Genomic DNA, 20345 nt, shown 5'->3' on the forward strand with positions numbered 1-20345 from the left:
AGGTTTGAAATCGATGGCTCGTATCCAGGCTCTATATTGTTAGTAGTAGTATCAGTAACTTCTAGTTCGGTAGCGGTACAGATCAGCAGTGGAAGCTACGAAATTTGAGGACCGGATGTTTGACCAATATGAACACGAATTAATATCTAAATGCAAAATAATGTCCTTGTAGAGTGGTATCTACAGACACAGTAGGGATATCTAAATCAAATACAAAACGAAAGCCCGCACGGCAGGCCCCCAACCCAACCATCAAGGAACCATACAGACAAGAATCAACACGATCAAGTACACATTTAAATGGTATAGCCCTGGTTCTCCTCTGGCAACTGTTCCCTCACAGTCTCACCATAAACCTTAATCGGGATCGAAATCTCAAAAGATTCACAACCAAGATACTCCATCGCTGACAGAACTTTCCCCCGATCATCAGAAGAGAGCGTCTCAAGCAGAGCCGTCCCGGAAGGCGGTGTTCCAGAAATATGTTGTTCACCATGCAGATTTGGCGTGACGAACTCAAACCGCAAGTCCCAGTCAAGCGTAACTCCACTTGTTATAATCGTCGGTGTAGCGGAGATAGGAATAGCCGGACTGAAAACGACACGCGTGGCGTATAGTGTGTTCTCGAACAGAGACGCGTGGATGCGACGTGTCGTACGGTGAATACTGGCGTTGGATCGAACGGCCAGGGTAGGCGTGACTTTCTCCGATGTCTCGAGCGAAGCTCGCACGGCGTACGATGGGATTGAAGCTTCGCCGAAGTCCACGCTAGCCATGATAGTCTCGCCTAGGCGGTGAATTGGGCGGTTGAGAACAACGACAGCGATGCGTTTCCCGTCGCGGGCGATCTCGAACCGATTCGGACTGCGTCTTGTGTGTGCGGCCTGGTTGCTGCGGAGAATGGCGAAGTCGATTATGTCCTTGCAGGACAGGCCGTGCGGGATCCCGTCGTAACTGGATGCCCGTCTTTCGGGGAGGGCTCCCGGGGGGAAGAGGGAGTTTGAACGAGAGCTTTGTTCGAGAATCTCGTCCACGAAGGAGAGGAAGTCGCCTGCTGAATTCCATTGGTTGCTTACACTTTGCTTTTTGACAGCCACGGGGGCATTTGGGTTGACTTTTTGCACCTTCGCTTCGTCGCGTAGAATTACATATGGTGACATAAGGTCGTGACCTAAGATGTCTCCCTTTTCTGCAAGCTTGTTAGAGACTTCAAGGGTGATGGAACAATTTTGGCACTTACCATTTACCCCGCTGAAAACGCGGAACGGGATGTTGATGCGGTTGACCCGCTGGGCTTCGTTCGGGCCGCTTGGCCGCTGAGTGCCGATGACCAGATTATAAGAGACCTTAATTGCTTTCCCCTTATGGCTTGCCGGGAGGCCTCTGGGCAGGGAAAAGGAGAAAGTAAAAGACTGTTCCTCTCCAGGAGCTAGTCGAAGATCGACAAAGAGAAGTGATTGCGGGGTGGACAGCAAGGGGATAGATCGAGAAGATGCAACACCACGCATGTCGCGCAGACCATCAAGCTCATTTGTGGAGAGGAATCCATTGATTGACTCTTCAATGGCATTCCACTTGAGTCCCCAGAAGCCACCGCCCTTGCGCGAGCGTTCAGAGCTAGCAGAGTTTGGGCGTCCTGGAAGTCCGCCTGTTCCTGCCTGTGCTCCAACAACACCTTTCCGCTTGACTTCATCAAAAACAGATTGATTGACCAAAGATCCATCAACAGTGAAGGAGGCGCTGACTTGCGCATATCCCATCAGCAGCGCTTGGCTCTCCGTGAACCTTGTTGTTGTAGGAGTCACGACGCTCGAAAAATGTCGTCCATGTCGAGCAGGCGGCGGCGCTCTGCCTGATTGAACTGAATAGTTTGTATATTCCGATGCTAATGTCTCACTGGAGTGATCACTCATCGAGTAAAATTCACCACTGCTCCGGCTACTTCCATTGGTTGCACTTGTAGTCGAAATCACCCGCGTAAGTTGTTGGTGTGACGGGGGCGCCAGTCCAGGTCCTTCTTTTGATGTTAATTTTCCTGAAGACGCCGATTGTTCGGCCGACTTCGGGGAGGGCGATAAAGCAGGGCGTTGGCTATTGTTTGGTTCGGCTGGTGGCGGAGCAGCCGGGAACTTGAAATCGAATGCTGGAGGTTGAGGTCTGCGTGGCGTTCCTCGGAGTGGTTCGGTGGGGACAATTGGGCTATTTGCAAGTGATCCGGGACGACTTGCTCGTCCAAGATGGGATGTATCGACTCTCAGCCCGACTGTCGAGGATTCGTTTGGCATCTCTGCCAGGGGAGGCCCGCGCAAGGGCATTCGACTCGCTGAGTATCATTGATGGTTAGTTTTCAAGTCGCGCAACTCGTAGTTTGGGTTTTCTTTCGCTCCATGTCACTCACATTTGCGATAGGAATCATCGTAGCTATCATTCCTCCTTGGTGTGATCTGGAGACTGGCAGAACGCCCATGGCCCCGGCCCGGCTTCCCTCTTCCATATGACTGTGGCGGGGTTGCTTTCTCGAGTGGACCCTCACTCTCGATAGACAGGATTGATACGGATCGTTTATGGCTGTGGCCCGGTTGCCAACTGCGAGGGGTAGAGGGGCTGCTAGCAGATGGCGGGAAGCTGTGGGAGCTGACAGGCGGGGTGCTCATAGACGAGGTGGTTCGGTGGAAAGGTTTTCTTTGCGAGCCAATAGAGTATGATCGCTTGCCCGAAAAGAGGCTTTGGGGTGACTTCAGTGAGAAAAAGGAGTCGGAGTTGGAGGTACTGGGGTGATTCGCGACTCGAGACTGCTTCCGTTGGTGACCTCCTTCAGCTCCATAACTGTTGTCGGGTGTGGTATCAGCCACGTTCTTGAAGGTAATTGTACATTCCACGTCCTCCCCGGCAAATATAGTTTGGTCCTTCCATTTCACGAAGACCTGGATGTTGGAGGGCATGGCGGCGCGGTATCAGCATGTGGGCCGATTCGAGCGTTCAAGATTGAACGGGGAGAGGAAAGGAGGGGAGGGTAGCTCGGCGGAAATAGAGAGTAATTGAAATAAAAGCTGAAGCCGACGTCCGCATGCTGTCAAAAAGGCATGAGCATGGGCGCAGGCGTGGGCATGGGCATGTTGGAAATTGGGCGCGAGAGGGAGCAGTTCAAGTTGGGGTCGGCCGAGGCGGACAAAGTGGCACCTCCGCTTAACCCAGCCGGAGCATTTCACATCCCTGTGTCCATCACGTCACAAGGCAATAGTCTTTTACTAGTATATTATATCAAAATATTATCTTCCAATATTACAGTTTGTCCATTCCTATACCTAATCATCCAGCTCCCATCTCATTTTTCCTACAAAACCGGTGATGAACAGAATGGACAGTCGCTTCTTTTTATTATACAAATGACTATGGTACATGTGACAGTATTAACACTACGTAGTTAGAGATCAGGTACAGCCCACACCCTATAGCAGCCCCTATTTCTTCTTATCTTTAAATAGCCCCCTGGTATCCGACAAAGGCTGCGAGCGCTGAGTCGGCGGGCGCAAACCCAACTCCGCCATCTGGCTCCAGATACGTTCGTGGCGGTTCTCCCATCGCACGCGTCGCTTATCCATCTCTCCCTCCGATGGTCTCCATTTGCTTTTTAGGATTCGGCGAATAGCTTCCGGGGATATCTTGAACTCTTCGGCGAGAACAGCAGTCGTGAATCGATCTGGAGCGGTCGTATGCAAGTGTCGAATACCATCCAAAGCATCGGGGGAGAGTCTCTTTGCCGGGTTCCATCCATCAGGGAACTTCTTTCCCAGTGCATCCTTTTGGATCTCCCATGTCTCGGGTTTCTTAGGTTGCTTTGGCAGTTTGTTCGCTTTGTCGCGCTTCTTATCCTTTTCCTTATCCGAATCCATGCGATCCTTGCGGTCCCTGGGTTTCTTTGTCTCGGTTTGATCCTTGGTATTTCTTGGTTTGTTTGTTGGTCTAGACTTCGTGCCTTGAGACCGGTTTTTCTGGTGTGGCGCGGTCGAGTCCAGGGTGCTTGCCGGTTGCGGCGTGGACTCAAAAGACGGAGAAGAGTAGAATTCAGGTTGCGTAGAGACAGAGTCGTTGCTTTGGGACTGGAGAAAGCGCAGATTGGAAGTAAAAGGACGGGTGTGTTGGGAATGCTGGAGCGGTCGTAGAGGTGGCCAGCGGCGAACAGGAGAAGACAAGTCACAGGTTACCTCGGAGCGGAACACACTGCGCAGGAGGGTTGGCAAGGCCAGCTTGGCCGATGATGCGCAGTGTAACGCCATTGGAAAAGAGGGCCTCGGGATATGGTGAACCTTGCCCAGGTGGCAAGTATGAAGAGTAGGAGCTGAGATTGAAATTGAAATTCCCCCCGAGGCCGATAGGAATTCCTAAAATTGATGGGCGATAAGATAAGGTTTTATGCCTGAAATTCAAGGATGCCAAGTCGAGTATCCATGGTTCTGCCTCACTCGAACCGGGGTTTGTTTACTTCAATTTATACTAGTATACTAGGAGTATCATGAGTATAGTACCTAGGTACCTAGGTAACTGGGAGAATATTCAAGTTAGTATCATGGTATTCTAGTAATTGCCAGTGGATGGGCAGAGTGCATAAATATCCAGGGATATATATTCAGTTAAAAACTAACTACTCTTGCAGATACCAGACAATCCATGGATTGTAAATGAACATAATGGATTTCAATCTGAAGATGTCCCCATTGCCACTAGGACTAACAGTTGATTATACTTCTACCAGTAAGCATATTTTGGGTAGAGAGAATACTATGTGCCGTCTGGCCCAGGTAATACCGATCTCGCGCCACTGGGGTTAGTGAGATTGGTGCTTGGATCGCGACCCACCAGTTCATCTCAGCCGCGCTTTAGCTTCAGCTATCGAAAGATTGGATATATTCTCTCGAAACTATAATCATGACCACCAGAACCCATTCCTCAATGGCATTGTAAGCTGTAGAAGCCCCTCTACTACCCTACTAGTAGAGTCAACTCTAGCTAGAAGCTTGAGCCAACCCCTGATCCCACTTGTCAGATTCCTTCTGATCGGCTGGAATGATCAACGGGCTTAGCGTGGAATGAGCTCCATGTTTGTGTTTTTTCTTTCCAGCTCTCTAATCCTTCCTCTTTCTCTCTTCCCCACGAATTGGAAAGAAACAAAAGAAAGCATTTGTACTCCGTAACTTACAGGTGGACCTTGGGGAGCCTGGACCTGCCAGCCACCTTCCAAGATCGACCTTACTTCTTCCCCCGCCTCCTTTCAACTTTTCCCCCCTCCACAAAATCCACTTCCCCCCTCCACCCCATTACTCAATGTGAATGCGCCTACGCTTGCGAATGGACTTCTAACCTCGCGCACCCAGGGGACTCTAAGCTATCTAGTCCCCCCTCCCATTCCCCGAGGTTATGGCAACCACCGCCCCGCTCAGTGCCAAAAGCAAACTCGCTGGCAGCTCCCTGAAGATTACCCCCTCCAACTCCCCCGTCTTGCGTCCAGGCACTCGTTCTGCGAGCAGGGCCTCACACCAGTCGGCCCTCTCGCTGCAGACCGTCATCGGAACCACCACGACAACCCCCAATGGGTTCTCCAGTCATGACCAAAGCAAGAGTTTTGCTTTGTGCGCCGGCTCCGCGGCCGTCCTCGCCGAGCTCGATGACGCAGGCAACCTAAGCCAGCGATTCTTTCGAGCTCGACCCTCGGCCACCAGCGTGAATCCCACCTCCTCATTCTACAACCAATCCACTCCTCCGTCTACTCCTGACCCGAAATCCCGTTCCCTATCACATATTCGCTCCAACCCACACCTCAACGTCCCGAACGGCTCCCCATCTAGCGAAGCTAGTGATTGTGGCAGCCCGCGTGCCTGGTCATCAAGAGAAAGAGTGAAAGCAGTTACCAGTGTTTCAATCAGCCCGAACGGAAGATTTCTGGCGGTGGGAGAGGTGAGCAAAAGGCAGTATTGTTTCTGAGAAAGACACCCAAAAACTGATTGCAACTAGACCGGTTACAACCCCCGAGTCTTGATTTTTTCGACCGCTCGCGATGCCCTGCCTGACGTTCCTCTATCCATTCTCTCCGATCACACCTTCGGCATACAAAGTCTCGCCTTTAGTCCCGACTCGCAGTATTTGGCCACGCTGGGAAACGTGAACGATGGTTTTCTGTTCATCTGGTCAATCAATTTCAAGAATGGCTCGGCCAAGCTACATTCCGTCAATAAATGCACATCTTTCGTCCGTGATATGTGCTGGGTCGGCCAATCTTTGATAACGTACGTTTCATGTGGAGAGCGTTTCGCATATGGGGCTTGAAGCTGACATTGTCCTAGTACCGGAGTGCGCCATGTTAAAGTTTGGAGACTTCCTCCCTCCCGACCAGTCTCGCCTACAAAGACACGCCTGAATATCGATGGCGCAGGTCCCTCACCGAACCCGGCGCCAAAGGCCCTTTCTGGCAGGAATTGCATATTGGGGCAATTGAGCGACAGCACGTTTAGTTGCGCGAGAAGTATCTCTGACCAGGAGGGCGTGGTGGGCTCGGAATCCGGCGCGGTATGCTACCTCGACGACCGCGAAGGAACTCAGAAACTGCAGTTCGTCACGCAGGTTGGATTTTCTATAACCTCCTTGACTGTTGACTTCGATCGCGAGTCCATATGGCTCGGAGGCCGTGGAAGGAAAATGCAGCGACTGTCATTCGAAACTCTGCGGTCTGCCACTTCTCCTATCCCCATGTCACCAGCGCGACGCGAGAAGATCGTGGTGGATAAGAAGAGCAAAGTACCGACAATCACATGCATGGGTTCCCTTTCCTCCCATTTGGTCACTGTAGAGGCCAGTCGCGAAATTCACATCTACCCCATCGAGGGCTTACGTGACGAAGGCGAACAAGAAGATGGTGACACCTCGATGCCAGCTCACCGGGACCCGGTTCTCGGCATTCGTCGCCTCGATGCACCCGATTTCCTGGCCAGCTTCTTTACTTGGTCTCGCAATGGCTCGGTTATTTTCTGGGACTCCTTGGGCAGGTGCTTAGATTTCAAAACAGTTGTCCTCGAGCAGAATTGCGAAGCGGAAGATGTGGTGAATGAACTTAAGGTGTTTAGAGCCCCTTTAGATGCTGGGTTCTTCGTTTCTGGGGACAGATACGGAGTCCTTAGGTTTGTTTTACTCGTACCTCTTCAATTGACCTGTTTACTCATATTCATTGCAGAGTATATTCCCGTGAGCCATGGGAGTGCGTTAACGATGTTCGTGCCCATGGAGCAGAGATCACGGACATTGCTGTCCATTCGACGGATGATGATTCCTGTTTGATCGCAAGTGCTGGTCGAGACCGGATGGTACAGCTCTTCGAAAAATCCGGGTCCAGCGTGGATTTAATCCAAACGATGGACGATCATGTTGGGGCTGTCAATCAGCTCATGTTCATGAATGACGGCGAGAGGCTGCTCTCGAGTTCGGCGGACCGCACTATTCTTGTACGAGATCGTGCTACTCGCGATGAAGACGGCGCCACATCTGTTGCGTATCTCATCACTAGAGTCATCACTCTGAAAGCCTCCCCAATCTCTATGACATTCTGCCCCGATGACCCAAACATGCTCTATGTATCCACGATGGATCGTTGCATCTCAAAATTCGACATTCCTTCGGGGCGCCAAATCCATTGCTTCAAAGCATCTGATTCGGAAGCCACTGATGCTGTCATAATGAGCGCTTTGACAGTAACGTCGGAAATTCCAGGACAATGCCCGAAACTCTTGCTTGGGGTCTCTGGTACCGATAAGTCTATCCGAGTATATGACCTAGAACGAGACCAGTTGCTCACTGGGGAGTTTGGCCACACAGAGGGTGTAAGCGATGCTTTGCTCTTGGAAGAATCTGATCCCAATGATGGATCAATTATCAAACGAAACTTGGTATCAGCTGGTATCGATGGGATACTGATGATCTGGAACCTATCTGTCCAGCCACAACCGCCCCCAGAAGGCCAAGGCCGCGACGAGGATGGGCCGACGAAGGAAGCGACAGCGGCCAAACCACCACTTCGGAAGGTCCTCTCGCGCAGCGAACTAGCTGGCTTCCAACGACCCGACAACCCAAGCCCCCCTAGGAACCCCTACACCCACGCGCGAACTATCTCCGACGTTGACTCGCAAGATGTCCAAGCTGTCTCTCACACCTTCCAACTTGAAGAACCACTCTCTCGCCGAAACTCCATCTCCTCCTAATCGTCGTTCGCCAACCGCTTTCACATCTGCATCAAGCCGTCGGTCACCGTCTCCTGTTAGCCCAAAGTCTAGACCATCAATCCCAAAGAGGTCCCATGGGACACGGAGCAACAGCCGACGAGTCTCTTCCGATTTCCGAACCCGCACCAAAGTATCCCACCGCAGCGAATTCGGCAGCCTCGAAATGTCCACTGAGCAAGTATGTCGCACGCTACGGGCCTACCGGAAGAAGCTCAACGGCTCGGGCCAACAAGTTCTTGCGCAGAAAGAGCTCGAGCGAGAATTGACACTGACGCTTCGCGCTGTCAATGCGCGGTCCATGAATAGTGATGAGAGTGCTGAGACGGAGACTGATAGTAGTGGCAAGGATCTTGACCGCAAACCTAGCTATTCACCTGTCTCTTCGCGCTCATCACATTATCCACGCCATGCTCCGTCAACTCCTCTCTTGCGTCAGAAGAATCTGCGGCAGGTTTCGAGGAGCCGTTCGTATGATGCAAACGGAGATGAATGAGTTATGGATGAAGTATCTTCCCATCTCATCCTTCTTCACTCGAAAGAGCCTTCTACCACTTCAAAGGTTCCCACATTTGCTTTTCTATTCCCATTTTCTTTCTGCTTCTATTCGAGGCATAGCATTGCGGGAGTTGCTTTCCCCTTTTTTTTTTTTCTTTCTCCGCTGATCACTCGTGCTGTGATCAACTTGGCGGCAAAACATCTGCTCCCCTCGTTGGATCTTCTCATATTCCCAGATTTCCATGGTGGCTCTACCATTACTTTCTTTTTTTTCGTTCTTTTCTTTTTCCCTTTCATTCTCATTTCTTGATTCTCTCAGCTGCATTGTGTTTGCTTTCTTTTCCCCTCCATCCATCATGCGGATCGCGGGTGGCATCCTTCTATTCTTGACACTTATTCTTCCTCTTCTGATGATACCCATATTACTCTGAGTCAGCTTAGATCATGTCTCTCTGTCTATATTTTATCCTTAATATCATGATATCATTTTCAACCATACCAATTCCCCTCCACGCAAGTAGTACTTCTAAGTAGTATATCTGGTAAAGTAACTTGTGATGAGAGTATAACCTTGGATACTAGTAGCCTGATATCTTCAAAATCGAGTGAGGGGAATGAATTAGATGATAGTACCTACTAGATAGACAAGATACGCAGGTACCTAGGTGTTTACTATATTGTGCTCTCGAATAAACACACGCAACCTTGGAAGTAAATAAATAGTAGTCAATCCGGTCAACATAAGAAACGAACAAACAAACCCCCCATCTCGAGGTCAAGAAACCTTCAAGAGAAACACATGTTGAGCCGACCCCGGAATTCCTCTGCAAGGATTACGCCTTCTTGATCTCCTATTCCTTCAGCCAGTCTGATTGATTTTGAAGCCCAGCGAATGCAGTCATCATCCTTTCCCTCAGAAAAGTAATCAAGGGCCTGGTTGAAAGCTCGCACAGCAAGAGACTCAAGTTCGTCGCTCGGATACTCATGCTGCTTGTAGGGATTTGTTCCGAGATCTCCAGTCTTTGGATTCGTCACGAGGTGAGATGCCTGATGCGCAGAGCTTTTAATATAATGGTCGTCTTCCAACAGGGCGAGTGCTTGGTCAAGAACGCATTACATTGAATTCTGAGCTTCGGCCTCGTGACGATTGGATAGAGCGGCGAGTGCGTACTTCCTTTTCGAAAATCAGCACGAGTAATCTGTACAAAAAGAGAGATTGTTTGAATACTTCTCGACTGCAATTTTGTTGGAATCAGATAGACGATCGAAGATGTTATTATCAAGGAGTTGAAGACACCATTGTTCTGCATTGCCGAGGTTCGAAGCTTCGACCTCTGCTTCAATTTGCTTCCAAATGACCTGTTTTTGAAGTCGTTAGCATTGAACGGGAATATTAGTATTATGAATTCTTCACCATAGCAACTGCCTGAATGATCTCTTCGCCTAATTCCACGTCAGGGCGACTCCCCAGAATTTGAGCTCCTTTGCTAACAGCGAGAACACATGACGGTTGGGGTGTCTTCGAGCTTCCTGCGAGAAAAATTGACCTCGAAACAAGTCGGAGGAATGTGCGTCCAATGAATTCTGTTTTATCGGGTGGGATCTTGGACAGCATTGCATGGAATGCCTCTGTGGCTAAATCAGGGCTGTTTCGCTATAAGTAGGGCGGGCTTCTTTGGGAAGAAATAAATATCTTGCCTCAGATTCCACAATACCCTCACAAAGTTGGAAACTCTTGTGACATTTGTTAGTTGAGGTTGAAAAGCGACATGGAAAACAACTCACAGCTCCCACCCTTCATCTGTCAGGTCCGGGATTTCGATGATCGATTGCAAGACTAGAGTCAAAAGTTGAGCCTGATGACTTGGGACTTCAAGACGCAGAATTGGCACTCACTTTCGAGAAGTCTTTGATAATTCGAGTCTTGCTCGTGACGGATAATTTCAAATTCAAGAACCAGAACCGAAAGGGCATCGCGGTTGCTCTAGGAGGTTGTTAGCCGCCCCCTCTTGAGAAACGCAACGAGATTTCGACTTACCCTCTTCAGGTTCTCCATCTGCTCTTTGATTTCTTCCCTTTGGAAAACCTCCCTCGTAGCAAGGTATGCCCGAACTAACATATTCAAATTAGCCCCTGTGGATATCCCGATAGTAGGAGATGTACCAAGTGTGGCGCGACACCGCAGGTTCCAGATTCCGATATCACCAAGCGTTTTCTCATTCTTCGCAATGGACAATTCGACTTGCTCAACAGCTCGTCGTAGCCAAACGGTAGCAACACTAACATCGGTTACCAGAGCGCTGATCCCAGCAATATAACAAGTTTCGATGACGAGGTCTCGATTGCCGAGTCGATTCGCTATCGGGGCCCTCGCAAATAAATGATCGGCGATATCAGGACGACCTTTGAGAAACTCCTATGGAAAATGAGCTCCAGATACGACTCTTCTAGTGGAAAAGCTCTATCCATACCAGGCGGACCCGAAGCATGTAATACTCGGTAGTTATGTCATTCAGTCGGTCTTGGTCAATTAAGAGGGTAGGGCTTTTCAAAGAGTCGAGTCGTTGCACACTGGCCTCAAGAATCTTCAGCGCCATATCCGGCAGATTTGCTTCTACAGTATGTGTCAGTACCAGTCTCCATTGTAAAGCTTTTTGTTCGAGAAATCTACCTATGCAGGAGCGTGCGGCTGCAGCTGCGGCTCTTACGATCTTCGTATGACCTGATGCGGTCTTCGAGGTTGCAAGATTGAGGGCCCAGAAGACGGTAGCTCTCACTAGAAAGATGAATCATTAGGATGTATTTCATAGAGACCGGTGCTGAACTCACCTTGAGGCAACAATTTCTCATTGGCGATGGGTGTATTTTCTGCCTTCATGGCCTGGCTGCAAGCGTTCCGCAGTGACACAGCAACTTCACCAAGCTCTTCGATCGTCGCAGGAGGTAGCTTTGAGTTTGGAGAGAGCTGGACTACATTTTCGAATATTTTGGAGATTTCGTTTTCCTCAATGATATCACAGGAATGTTCCCGTGGGGCGTCAGATATGACAGGGTGAAGATGCCTGAGCGTGGCTGGTCAAGTCAGTTGTGTTCACGGGGGGAGCTTCGGGTGGAAGGGGAGATGGGATATAAAATACTTGGTCTTACCGATCGCTGCATGAACTGATGGACGATTAGGGTGAGAAGCCATGACGAAGTAGTGCCGGATGAGCCATTAGCAGAACTGGATGATGGAGTGTTGAGAGGGTTGAATCCAGCCTGAGACCTGGGAGCTGGTAGTTTTCTGCTATCCTGCCCCATCAAAACATTACTTACGCCCAAAATTACTTCTTATATTCTATCTCTGCTTTCCAAGGTTCTGTTATATATTTCGATCATTTATTAGAAATGTACCAATCGATGTAAATTCAATGCGAGTTAATCAACTATTGTACACACATTGTACATTTCAAGGCAAGGAGACGTCCAGCCTCGGGGAATCAAAAACCAAAGCTTCAACCTTGGAAGTTATAAAGTGAAGTCAACCAACAGAATGCCAATATTTTGGAGCCAATGAAAAATAACCAATTCTAAATCCAAAGCCTATTTGTGTATACGCTGCGTGGGAAGGAAATTACCAACAATCATAGAGGGGCTAGCAGTGTGGTTAGTATGCAATTGCTTGGTTGTCAAGGAGAGCTTCGAGTCTTACATGTTATGGTTGTCACGTCGGATCGTAAATGAGAAGCAGCATTGGATACCCTCGCCTGTTGAGTCGGAATTCGGGCTCTTCAGAGTACAGCTAGTGAGCATTGCCTTTTGTGTGTTATCAAAGGCAATGGCACCGAACTTCTCCCAATAGCTGACGAGCTGATCTTCAACGATAATCTCATGGATGGCAAGTTTCCCCTGCAAGAATAAATTAGTACATGGCTGGCAAGGTACGCCGGCGATATTCATTCAACTCACATCGCGCAGACTTTCAATTGGGACATCGATCAATTGTGCCATCTCATTGTTTCCTCGGAAGATCTCCCCCGTTCTTCGCCAGCAGCAAGCGGGGATAGCCATACTGGCAAAGACCCGGTCATACTCCATCAGACTGCGCTCGAACCACATCTCCACCAGGATCAATTCGATATCGGTAAGGCTCTGCATGCGCTCACGAAATTTCGGTCGGAACTTGTCCAGCTGGCGAAGGATCTTCTGTCGGGATGATTGGTGCATGTTCTTCTCCATGTATTGGTTGAGTCTGGCATATCCCTTGACATAATTGAATGGCTTCAGTAGACCAGCATCGTACTTTGCCTTGAGGAGCTTGTTCATGCGCTCTTCCGGTGGGTCTGATCCTGACGGGTCTGCTGCAGTCATATAGTATGTCTCACGAGCCTTGTCATTTCCAACAGTAGACGTGGGCCGTTGGATGGAATCCCCATGCGGTGCCTGACTCTGTGTCGGTGGCGCCAGTTGCGTGGGTGGGAGGCCATTTGGCACGTCCAACGTGGTCATCGAATTGATCAACGAGGGATCGGAGTATATTTCGTTCATGTTCTGATCTGGGAAAATCGCGCCGTCGTCTAACAGACTGTTGCTAAGGAAATCACCAAGCAAATTGTATTCGTTCGTGACCTCGGGCGCATTGAACATGTACGACGGATGAAGAGAGTGCATGTCTTGGAACTGGTTCTGTCCACCCATCCAGTCGTTGTACGCCATCACTAGAATTCCCAAGTCAGCGGAGAGCCCGGCCACGAAAAGCATCCCGCCGCAGAATATACTTACTGGGCTGAGAGTTGTTGGCATTGAGGCCTTGGCCTTGGCCCGACGAGGTAATACTCGCCGGCTGTACCGTGGAACGCGGCATTCCCATCGCACCGTCGGAGAGGATTTGCTGGCCGGCAGCATCCGAGACGTCAACATTCTGAGGCATGCCTGAAACGTTGACCTGATCATTATTGGACGAGCCTGGCTCGTCCACGGTCGAATCGTCTTGATCACGGCGTTTCGTGGGTTCCCTAGGCTCGTCGTGGCATAAATGACCGATATTGCGCTTTATACATCGGGTACACGGCCGTTCCTTCAGAAGTCGCAAACAGGTCAGCAGGCAGATCTTCCCATAAGCAAACGAACGTCGACAATCCGGCTGTGCAGGTAACGAGAGGATATCATAAATCAAACGGGGGAGAGGTCGTACCGAATCGCAAGTCATATGCTGTCCCACGCGACCACCCTCAGTTAGCCAAAGTGTTCCTCAACTAGATTTCCCGCCACCTCGGCGGATGAGATGAGGGGCTCTCCAAACGGCGGGGGATGTTGTCGCGGAGGACAACCGGGTGCGTGCGCCAGAGGAGATTGAGATTTGAATCAAGAGAGGACTCACCGAGCGACGACAGTAGACACACGCTGTTGAAGAGAAATCCTCTCGTTAGCCCAGGCCCAGGTACTTCTTCCACTTCGGATCTCCCCCACCCAAGTCACTCCACAGTGAAGCGCAGGCGCAGGCGGGGGGGGGAGTGGAGGGTGACGAATCCCTGCCGCATGCGTGCGCGAACGAACAACTCACCATGATTGACCTTGCGACGCTTCTTAGCACTGGAGTGACTGCCCGAGCCAGTGGTTTCGGACTTGACCGCAGATGCTAATGGCGAATCCTTTGCGCGCGCATCCCTCCCTGCGTCGGCTTTGGACTTGGCAGTCTTCTCGGATGCGCTTTTCTCTGTCATGGCGGAAATGCTGTGCTCACCGGGACCAGGCGAAATGGCTGCCTGCAGACATTGGCAGGATTTGTGTACAAGTTGGAGGGGAAAGGAAGGGTGCCCCGATCAAAAGTTGGGGGAAAAGTTGCGGTTGCGGTTGAAAAGCGGAGTCATCTTCTTCTCCGACCTGCTCCGCACCAGTTTCCACTTTGGCGGGTAAATGGGCTACAGTCTACAGTGCCTACAGTGCAGTCTTGTGTGATAGATAACTCTCATTGATTCGTGCTAATTGCTCTGCTCTCATAGGCCGAGGCTCAGCCAAATGCCGCGAGGGTCTCGGCAGCTAGGGTAGAGGAAAATCCCCAGATTGTCTTGATCGGCCTAGAACACGCCCCTCACGATCTGGTGGGATTGGTAAAATTACCCCTGCATTTCGCGCGGAAGTCTCTGATGACAGCCTAGGTACTCCGTATATGTGCCTGATTCACATGTAGTGGGGAGATCTGAGCACGCGAAGAATTGGGGTTTGGCCTCGGGCTCGGGGCGCGATTCTCAACTATCACCCCGATCCTTTAGGGTTTTGGCAATTCACATGTCCCTCGCTTCGTATCGATGGTGGAAGAAAATTACAGCCCCATGGCCTTGCATCGTATCGATCATCGGATTCTTGTATGAGTATATGTGCCGCGGCCTCAATCGTTCGAGAAGAGATCCAATGCAACTTGTGATCGGGTCAAAGCATCTTTCAGCCCTGTGAGTGGGGCCATATTACTCTGCATGGACTGAAGATGGCCGTGGAGTTGTTTCATGAGGACCTGGACCTCGGGATCATCGTCGAGCTAGATTATAGTTAGCACATTCGCGATCCCAACACATGAGACAATCGCATGGTTCCGTACATCATCAAGGTTGATCTGGCTATTCTTCACATCTGCGAGTGTAAATTCGGAGGAGTGACCATCTTGAGCTTCCTTCTGATTGTCCAACTGTCGGAGAACAGGGTGCTCCTGAAGAAAAGAGTCAGTTCGGGAGTTATTTCCATGTGAAGCAATTCCCTCACCTTCTTCATTTGCCGTTTCCTCTCAGCGTCTGCCCGCTTGGCGTTCTTATCCATCTCATGCAACGCATTCTTCTCGCGAGCAAGTAGTGCGTCCTCCTTGGCGATCTCAGATCTTAAGAGATCAATGCTGTCATTCATCGTGGACAAGTTGGCTTCGAGGCCTCGCTGGTAATCAATTAGTACAACGCGGAGTGGATGTCGACAGGCTCCGGGTCACGCACATGTTCATTCAACGCAGACTCGTAATCGAAGTTGGAATCCTTGGTGATGGGAGGGAAGGGCATTCGCGGTAGTCGCTTTCCAAGACTATGGATCATTACTAGATCAGCACCTTTTGCCCTTTCTCACGCGTCGCGACCACTCGACTGAAGCGGATCGGGCAACATTCATAATGTAGGAATATTCGTAGACGTACTTGCGCACCACTGCCTGGACCGCACTCTGCGCCTCGATGCGCTTCTGTTCGTTCTTATTGCGCATAATCACCGGTCGCTCTAGCGAGTGAAACATGTCCAAGACCTTGCCCTGGACAGGCTCGGGGAGAGTGGTCCATTTCGCCTTGATTGTCTTCTCTGGAACGCGACGAACTTGCGCCTTTAGGTGCGCATATCGCTTGGATTCGGTCGCGTCATCATCGTTTTCGTTGGCGCGCTTCCGTTTGGGTGGCATTTTGGCATGGAGTGGACGAGAGGTGTGGTGTGTTGATGAAGGTGAGTGCAATGCGGAGTTCAAGTTGCCGATAGGTGCGCGTCGGCCAAAACAGAAGTGGAGTGTGCCGGTGGGTCAGTCTGGGCTACCTTAGCGTAGCGGGCCTTGCATACTTCGGAGACTAATCCCACTCCCAATCTCTACATCATTTTACACTTTGTATGGGTCTTTCAAGGACGTAGGAAATATTGGTTATCAGAAATCATCAAGTTTGATTTTTCAGCTCGTATCCCGACTTTTCTATGTTGCCATCGTCATGAACCGAGTAATATTCGAGCGTTGTATAAGATCTCCTCTTGACTCCAGGCCTCGCCCTCTGTCCGTCGGAAGCTATCAAGATCATTCACATTTCTAAATCGAAGAACTTCAAGCTGTAAATCCTAGAATCTTCCAAAGCTCTGTATTCGCAACCTCTGCATTTCAAAGACCCCCACCCCCCTCTGCCTGATGAGTCTTTGAAACAAATAGGAAGATTTTCAAGCCCCTGCAGAACCAGTTCCCGGTCGTCACATTTCCGAGCCGTGTCGAAATCAATCAAAGTAACTCACGAATCACGAATGAGAAAATTAAATCGATTGGTATCTCCATGCCGAACTCCCAAATCATGTAGTCGAGATACCACCTCCCCACAGACCTCCACATCCTGGGCCTCAGTGTGCCGGGCGTCGCTTATTCGTTTCATCAAAAACCAAATAACCCGGCCGTTCTCAGTCAAGTGACCCAAAAATTGGGGTCCGATATTATGGCCAGATATCCATTGATATACCATAGTTTCATTTGCCATATATTGAATCTCCCAAAAGAAGCGAGCAAACTTGGCGACGACAACATCATGCGATAATGAAGATTTGACTTCATAAATACCTGTTCATAATCTTCGTCCAACATTCAGGTCCAAATAATCGATATATGCTTTGTGCCAAGTGTCTGAACACCAGGGAATTGAGTCAGGGAGACACGCGCAAAATGCGGTCGGCCGTCGTTTGGGTTCTTGGCTACCAATCCGTCGTTCCAGTCTCCAGGGGGAAGCTTTGGCAATATCGATGCCAGAGTAGGGTCAAAGCACATATCTTCGGAGCTGTAAGTGCCTGGCTCTATGGTAATGTATTTGACAGATACTTTGTCGACCAGAATGCGGAAAAAGCTTTGGTCGTTTTCGTCAACTTCAGCTTGGAGTAATTCAATTTCGGATTGGACTTCCGTTTTTGCAACAGGTGAGTGGATCAATAGGAAATTGAACACTTCCAAGGTTTCAACAGGTTATACTTCGGCTTGGGTTTAGGTGTCAGACTCAGCAGTCTTTGAACCATTTATGTTTCAAGTTTACCGTTTTTTATGATGTGGCGGGAAAATTGAGTAAGCAAGTTGTTCTGCCCATCTTCCATGGTTTGCAAGGCCTGGAAGAAAAACGATTGACTGTGGTGGGGTTAAGCCACTGGAGCTGTCCAGTGCTGAAACTTGTGAGTCCAAACGAACTACCTAGGGAGTACTAGTGCTATAATGATATTGAGAGCCACTGCATATCCAAAATGGTATATTGTGTGAGTAATGGCTTGGATAGCCCATTTTGTATTCATGATATGATCCAGTGTCACCCTGAGGGAATCTTGGAAGTCACTATTTGCCATGCAGCAGGACTCATCCTGTACTATGTATGCCTCAATATATGCGGTTCGATATATGAGAAAGAAAAAAAAGATGCCGAAAAGAGGCATGATGAACGTAACAACCAGGGAACCTGCCCACCACCGGGGAAAAAAAACGCAATGGTATCAATCATCCAGAGCCTTAAACGCCCACTCCTAATGAGTGCGTCTTCCAAACTGGCCCAACCCAACCCAACCCAACCGCTAAACCGCTAGAAATCCGAGATAATACGGCAAAAAAAAGCAAATTGATAGAATGAAAAGGCATCAAAGGTCATGGCCACGTCACGTGAGAGAGATCATGCCCCCATTATCGTGGCATAACCAGACCATTAATGCCCTTCATCTCTACTATTTGCCTTTGCAGGATATCGTTGCCGCGTAAGAGTTCCTCAAGCCAATCAGCGGCTTGAGTCAGCATGGCACTCTTGCTGAACCCGCCACCTCGGAGTCCAGGGACGAGAATGCATAGATCATCGAAGCCTTGACGGATGAGGTTACGTCGCTTCTGCTCCGAGAGAATGTGGTTGGTTCTTTTCTGCTCTTCCGAAAGATTCTCGCGGGCGTTCTTGCTGTTGGGTGTAAGTCGCGCCTTGCTCGAGGAGTTTGTTGCAGTAGAGGCACGCCGCGCCTTGGCATTGCTCGGGGTCCTGGACTTTCGAACCAGTCTAGCGTCTTCTTCGTCGGAGAGGATTTCGCCGTCTTTGATGATACGTTGTCGTTTGCGTGGTTGGGATAGATCTTCTTGTTCGGCGTTGCGGAGGGCGGCTCGTTGAGCGTGGGCGGTAACCAATCGCTCTGGGGTCGTTGGGCGAGTGTTGGCCGCGCTGGCCTGAGGCTCGAAACAGTCCAGATGTTCTAAAAGGTCTCGCGTGCGAGTTTCCATGTCGGGTTGGTCGGGCGGGGCGATGTAACCCTGGTCCATGAAGCTGTTGTCAGAGCCCCAGTGCAGACCTCGCACTTTGCGAGACGGGTGCTGGTCTTCGGGAATGGGGTCTCGGACATCGAAGAGCATCTCGGAAGTGTGAAACCCAGTTGGAAGTTGAGCTCTTGTCGGTGATGAGCCAGATGCATGTGCCACACCAACAGGATGTGTGGCGCGGCGGCCTTGGGATGAGATGGGCTGACCAGCGAAGGCTTGCTGCGCCAGCGCAGAGCCGATTTCAGCCCCATTCATGCCATTTTGGTAGAGCATCGAGGCAGCCGCGTAGACATCATAGCCTGGACCATTCCCTAACATCAATCCAGGTTTGAGATTCTGCTGCTGCTGTTGGAAGGGTGGTTGAGACAGCGATGTCGTCGAGCCCTCGAATGTTGGGGGCAGTTCACTGGTCCAGTCGAAGTGAATACCGGAAGATTTGTCTTGTTGACCGCGAGGCCAAAAGTCATTTGAAAAGCTATTTGAATTCATAGTCGTGAAGAAGTTGTCAAGCATGTTGGATTCGTTATCGTCAAGAAGTGAGGGACCCGGGGGCAAGGCGGGCGCCTGTTCAAATGGGGTATCCATAGGAGCGAGAAAGGAGTCTGGATGAATATTAGGAACGACGTTTCACTCTGAGATGATAGAACAATGTAATATCATTGGGATGGAACCTACAGCCAAATGGGCCAGCGTCTGGAGGGGAAGTGCGAGTGGTATGTACTTCAGGACCAGGTCCATTCATTGTCACAAGCGACCACGGTCTTTTGAGGTAGAAGGAGGCAGAGCAGCGGGATGGGATGGGGTCAGAAAGTATCGCACTGAGCGATGGAGAGCAAAGATGACCGGAGCCAAGCGATCATGCCTCGTGAAAATCCGGGGAACAAGTTTCGTCCGTGATATAAGATTGAGTCAGGTCAAGCGAGGATCTGCGTTGCAGTTCACCGAGTTGGAGGAGAGCGGAGGATATCGGGGTGGCAGATGAAGATCAAGACGAGGCAAAAATCAAAGAAGGAATCAAGAAGAGAAGGCAAGCTTGATGACGAGGAAGATGGAGGAGAAAGCTGGGGAAGATGAAAGTGTGGAGCGCCTCAATCATCAACATCGCATCGCAATCATCGTCGGCCTCGGATCACATGCAAATTTTCCGCGGTCGCGTGACGTAACGTACTGCAGTTACCGTACCGTACCGCCCAGTCCCGCTATGGCAAGAAGGGTCCGGGAGGCGTTGACAGTATAGCCATAACAAAGTAGCTATGGAATGATTGGTGATAAGTAGACAATTCTAGAAATAGTTACGTAGAATATATACAGAGTAGATCAGTATGCAGTACATATTACATACTGTATGTGATGCAGCGCAGCACAGTGCAGCGCAGTGCAGTAACCATACTCCGTATACTTCAGGTGTATTTACCGTACATACAGCAGTCGCCCTCGCTCAGTACACTCAGTACACTCAGTACTTGCCAACCCTACATACAGCCAGTGAGTAGTCGACCTCTAAACCACTCTGCTCCTTCACCTCCACTACCGTGGACCTTGGTCCGTGGTCCGACGTCCGACAAAGCCCCGCAG

General features: G+C 50.1%; 6 protein-coding genes across 6 annotated transcripts; 1 reads left to right on the forward strand and 5 right to left on the reverse strand.

Annotated features, from left to right (window-relative positions):
• Nucleotides 1-296: 296 nt before the first annotated feature.
• N7533_011965 (putative intracellular protein transport protein (Sat1)) lies at nucleotides 297-2942 on the reverse strand (the record flags this gene model as incomplete). Its single annotated transcript, XM_057108615.1, has 3 exons — nucleotides 297-1189; nucleotides 1241-2323; nucleotides 2399-2942. The coding sequence occupies 3 exons, from the start codon at nucleotides 2940-2942 to the stop codon at nucleotides 297-299; spliced, it is 2520 nt and encodes an 839-aa protein (XP_056953716.1).
• A 519-nt stretch (nucleotides 2943-3461) lies between these two features.
• rrg9 (mitochondrial ribosome assembly protein RRG9) lies at nucleotides 3462-4277 on the reverse strand (the record flags this gene model as incomplete). Its single annotated transcript, XM_057108616.1, has 1 exon — nucleotides 3462-4277. The coding sequence occupies one exon, from the start codon at nucleotides 4275-4277 to the stop codon at nucleotides 3462-3464; it is 816 nt and encodes a 271-aa protein (XP_056953717.1).
• Nucleotides 4278-5415: 1138 nt separating this feature from the next.
• Nucleotides 5416-8757, forward strand: N7533_011967 (WD40 repeat domain-containing protein; the record flags this gene model as incomplete). Its single annotated transcript, XM_057108617.1, has 5 exons — nucleotides 5416-5952; nucleotides 6010-6281; nucleotides 6339-7169; nucleotides 7223-8183; nucleotides 8209-8757. 5 exons carry the CDS (start codon nucleotides 5416-5418, stop codon nucleotides 8755-8757), a joined length of 3150 nt encoding a protein of 1049 aa, XP_056953718.1.
• A 788-nt stretch (nucleotides 8758-9545) lies between these two features.
• Nucleotides 9546-14461, reverse strand: N7533_011968 (uncharacterized protein; the record flags this gene model as incomplete). The annotated part of the gene is made up of 17 exons (XM_057108618.1): nucleotides 9546-9819; nucleotides 9877-9933; nucleotides 9988-10118; nucleotides 10174-10405; nucleotides 10545-10596; nucleotides 10656-10743; nucleotides 10798-10871; nucleotides 10923-11175; nucleotides 11231-11373; nucleotides 11431-11535; nucleotides 11589-11831; nucleotides 12377-12393; nucleotides 12451-12647; nucleotides 12708-13456; nucleotides 13521-13753; nucleotides 14010-14141; nucleotides 14217-14461. The coding sequence occupies 17 exons, from the start codon at nucleotides 14459-14461 to the stop codon at nucleotides 9546-9548; spliced, it is 3225 nt and encodes a 1074-aa protein (XP_056953719.1).
• Nucleotides 14462-15126: 665 nt separating this feature from the next.
• Nucleotides 15127-16163, reverse strand: N7533_011969 (uncharacterized protein; the record flags this gene model as incomplete). The annotated part of the gene is made up of 5 exons (XM_057108619.1): nucleotides 15127-15273; nucleotides 15334-15441; nucleotides 15495-15659; nucleotides 15716-15800; nucleotides 15910-16163. 5 exons carry the CDS (start codon nucleotides 16161-16163, stop codon nucleotides 15127-15129), a joined length of 759 nt encoding a protein of 252 aa, XP_056953720.1.
• A 1995-nt stretch (nucleotides 16164-18158) lies between these two features.
• On the reverse strand, nucleotides 18159-19355 carry N7533_011970 (basic helix-loop-helix domain-containing protein; the record flags this gene model as incomplete). Its single annotated transcript, XM_057108620.1, has 1 exon — nucleotides 18159-19355. The coding sequence occupies one exon, from the start codon at nucleotides 19353-19355 to the stop codon at nucleotides 18159-18161; it is 1197 nt and encodes a 398-aa protein (XP_056953721.1).
• Between the last annotated feature and the right edge of the window lie 990 nt (nucleotides 19356-20345).

This window comes from Penicillium manginii (assembly GCF_028828005.1).
Source record: "Penicillium manginii strain IBT 31320 chromosome Unknown utg000009l:1.0-3297300.0:1.0-3298630.0, whole genome shotgun sequence".
Lineage (NCBI taxonomy): Eukaryota > Fungi > Ascomycota > Eurotiomycetes > Eurotiales > Aspergillaceae > Penicillium > Penicillium manginii.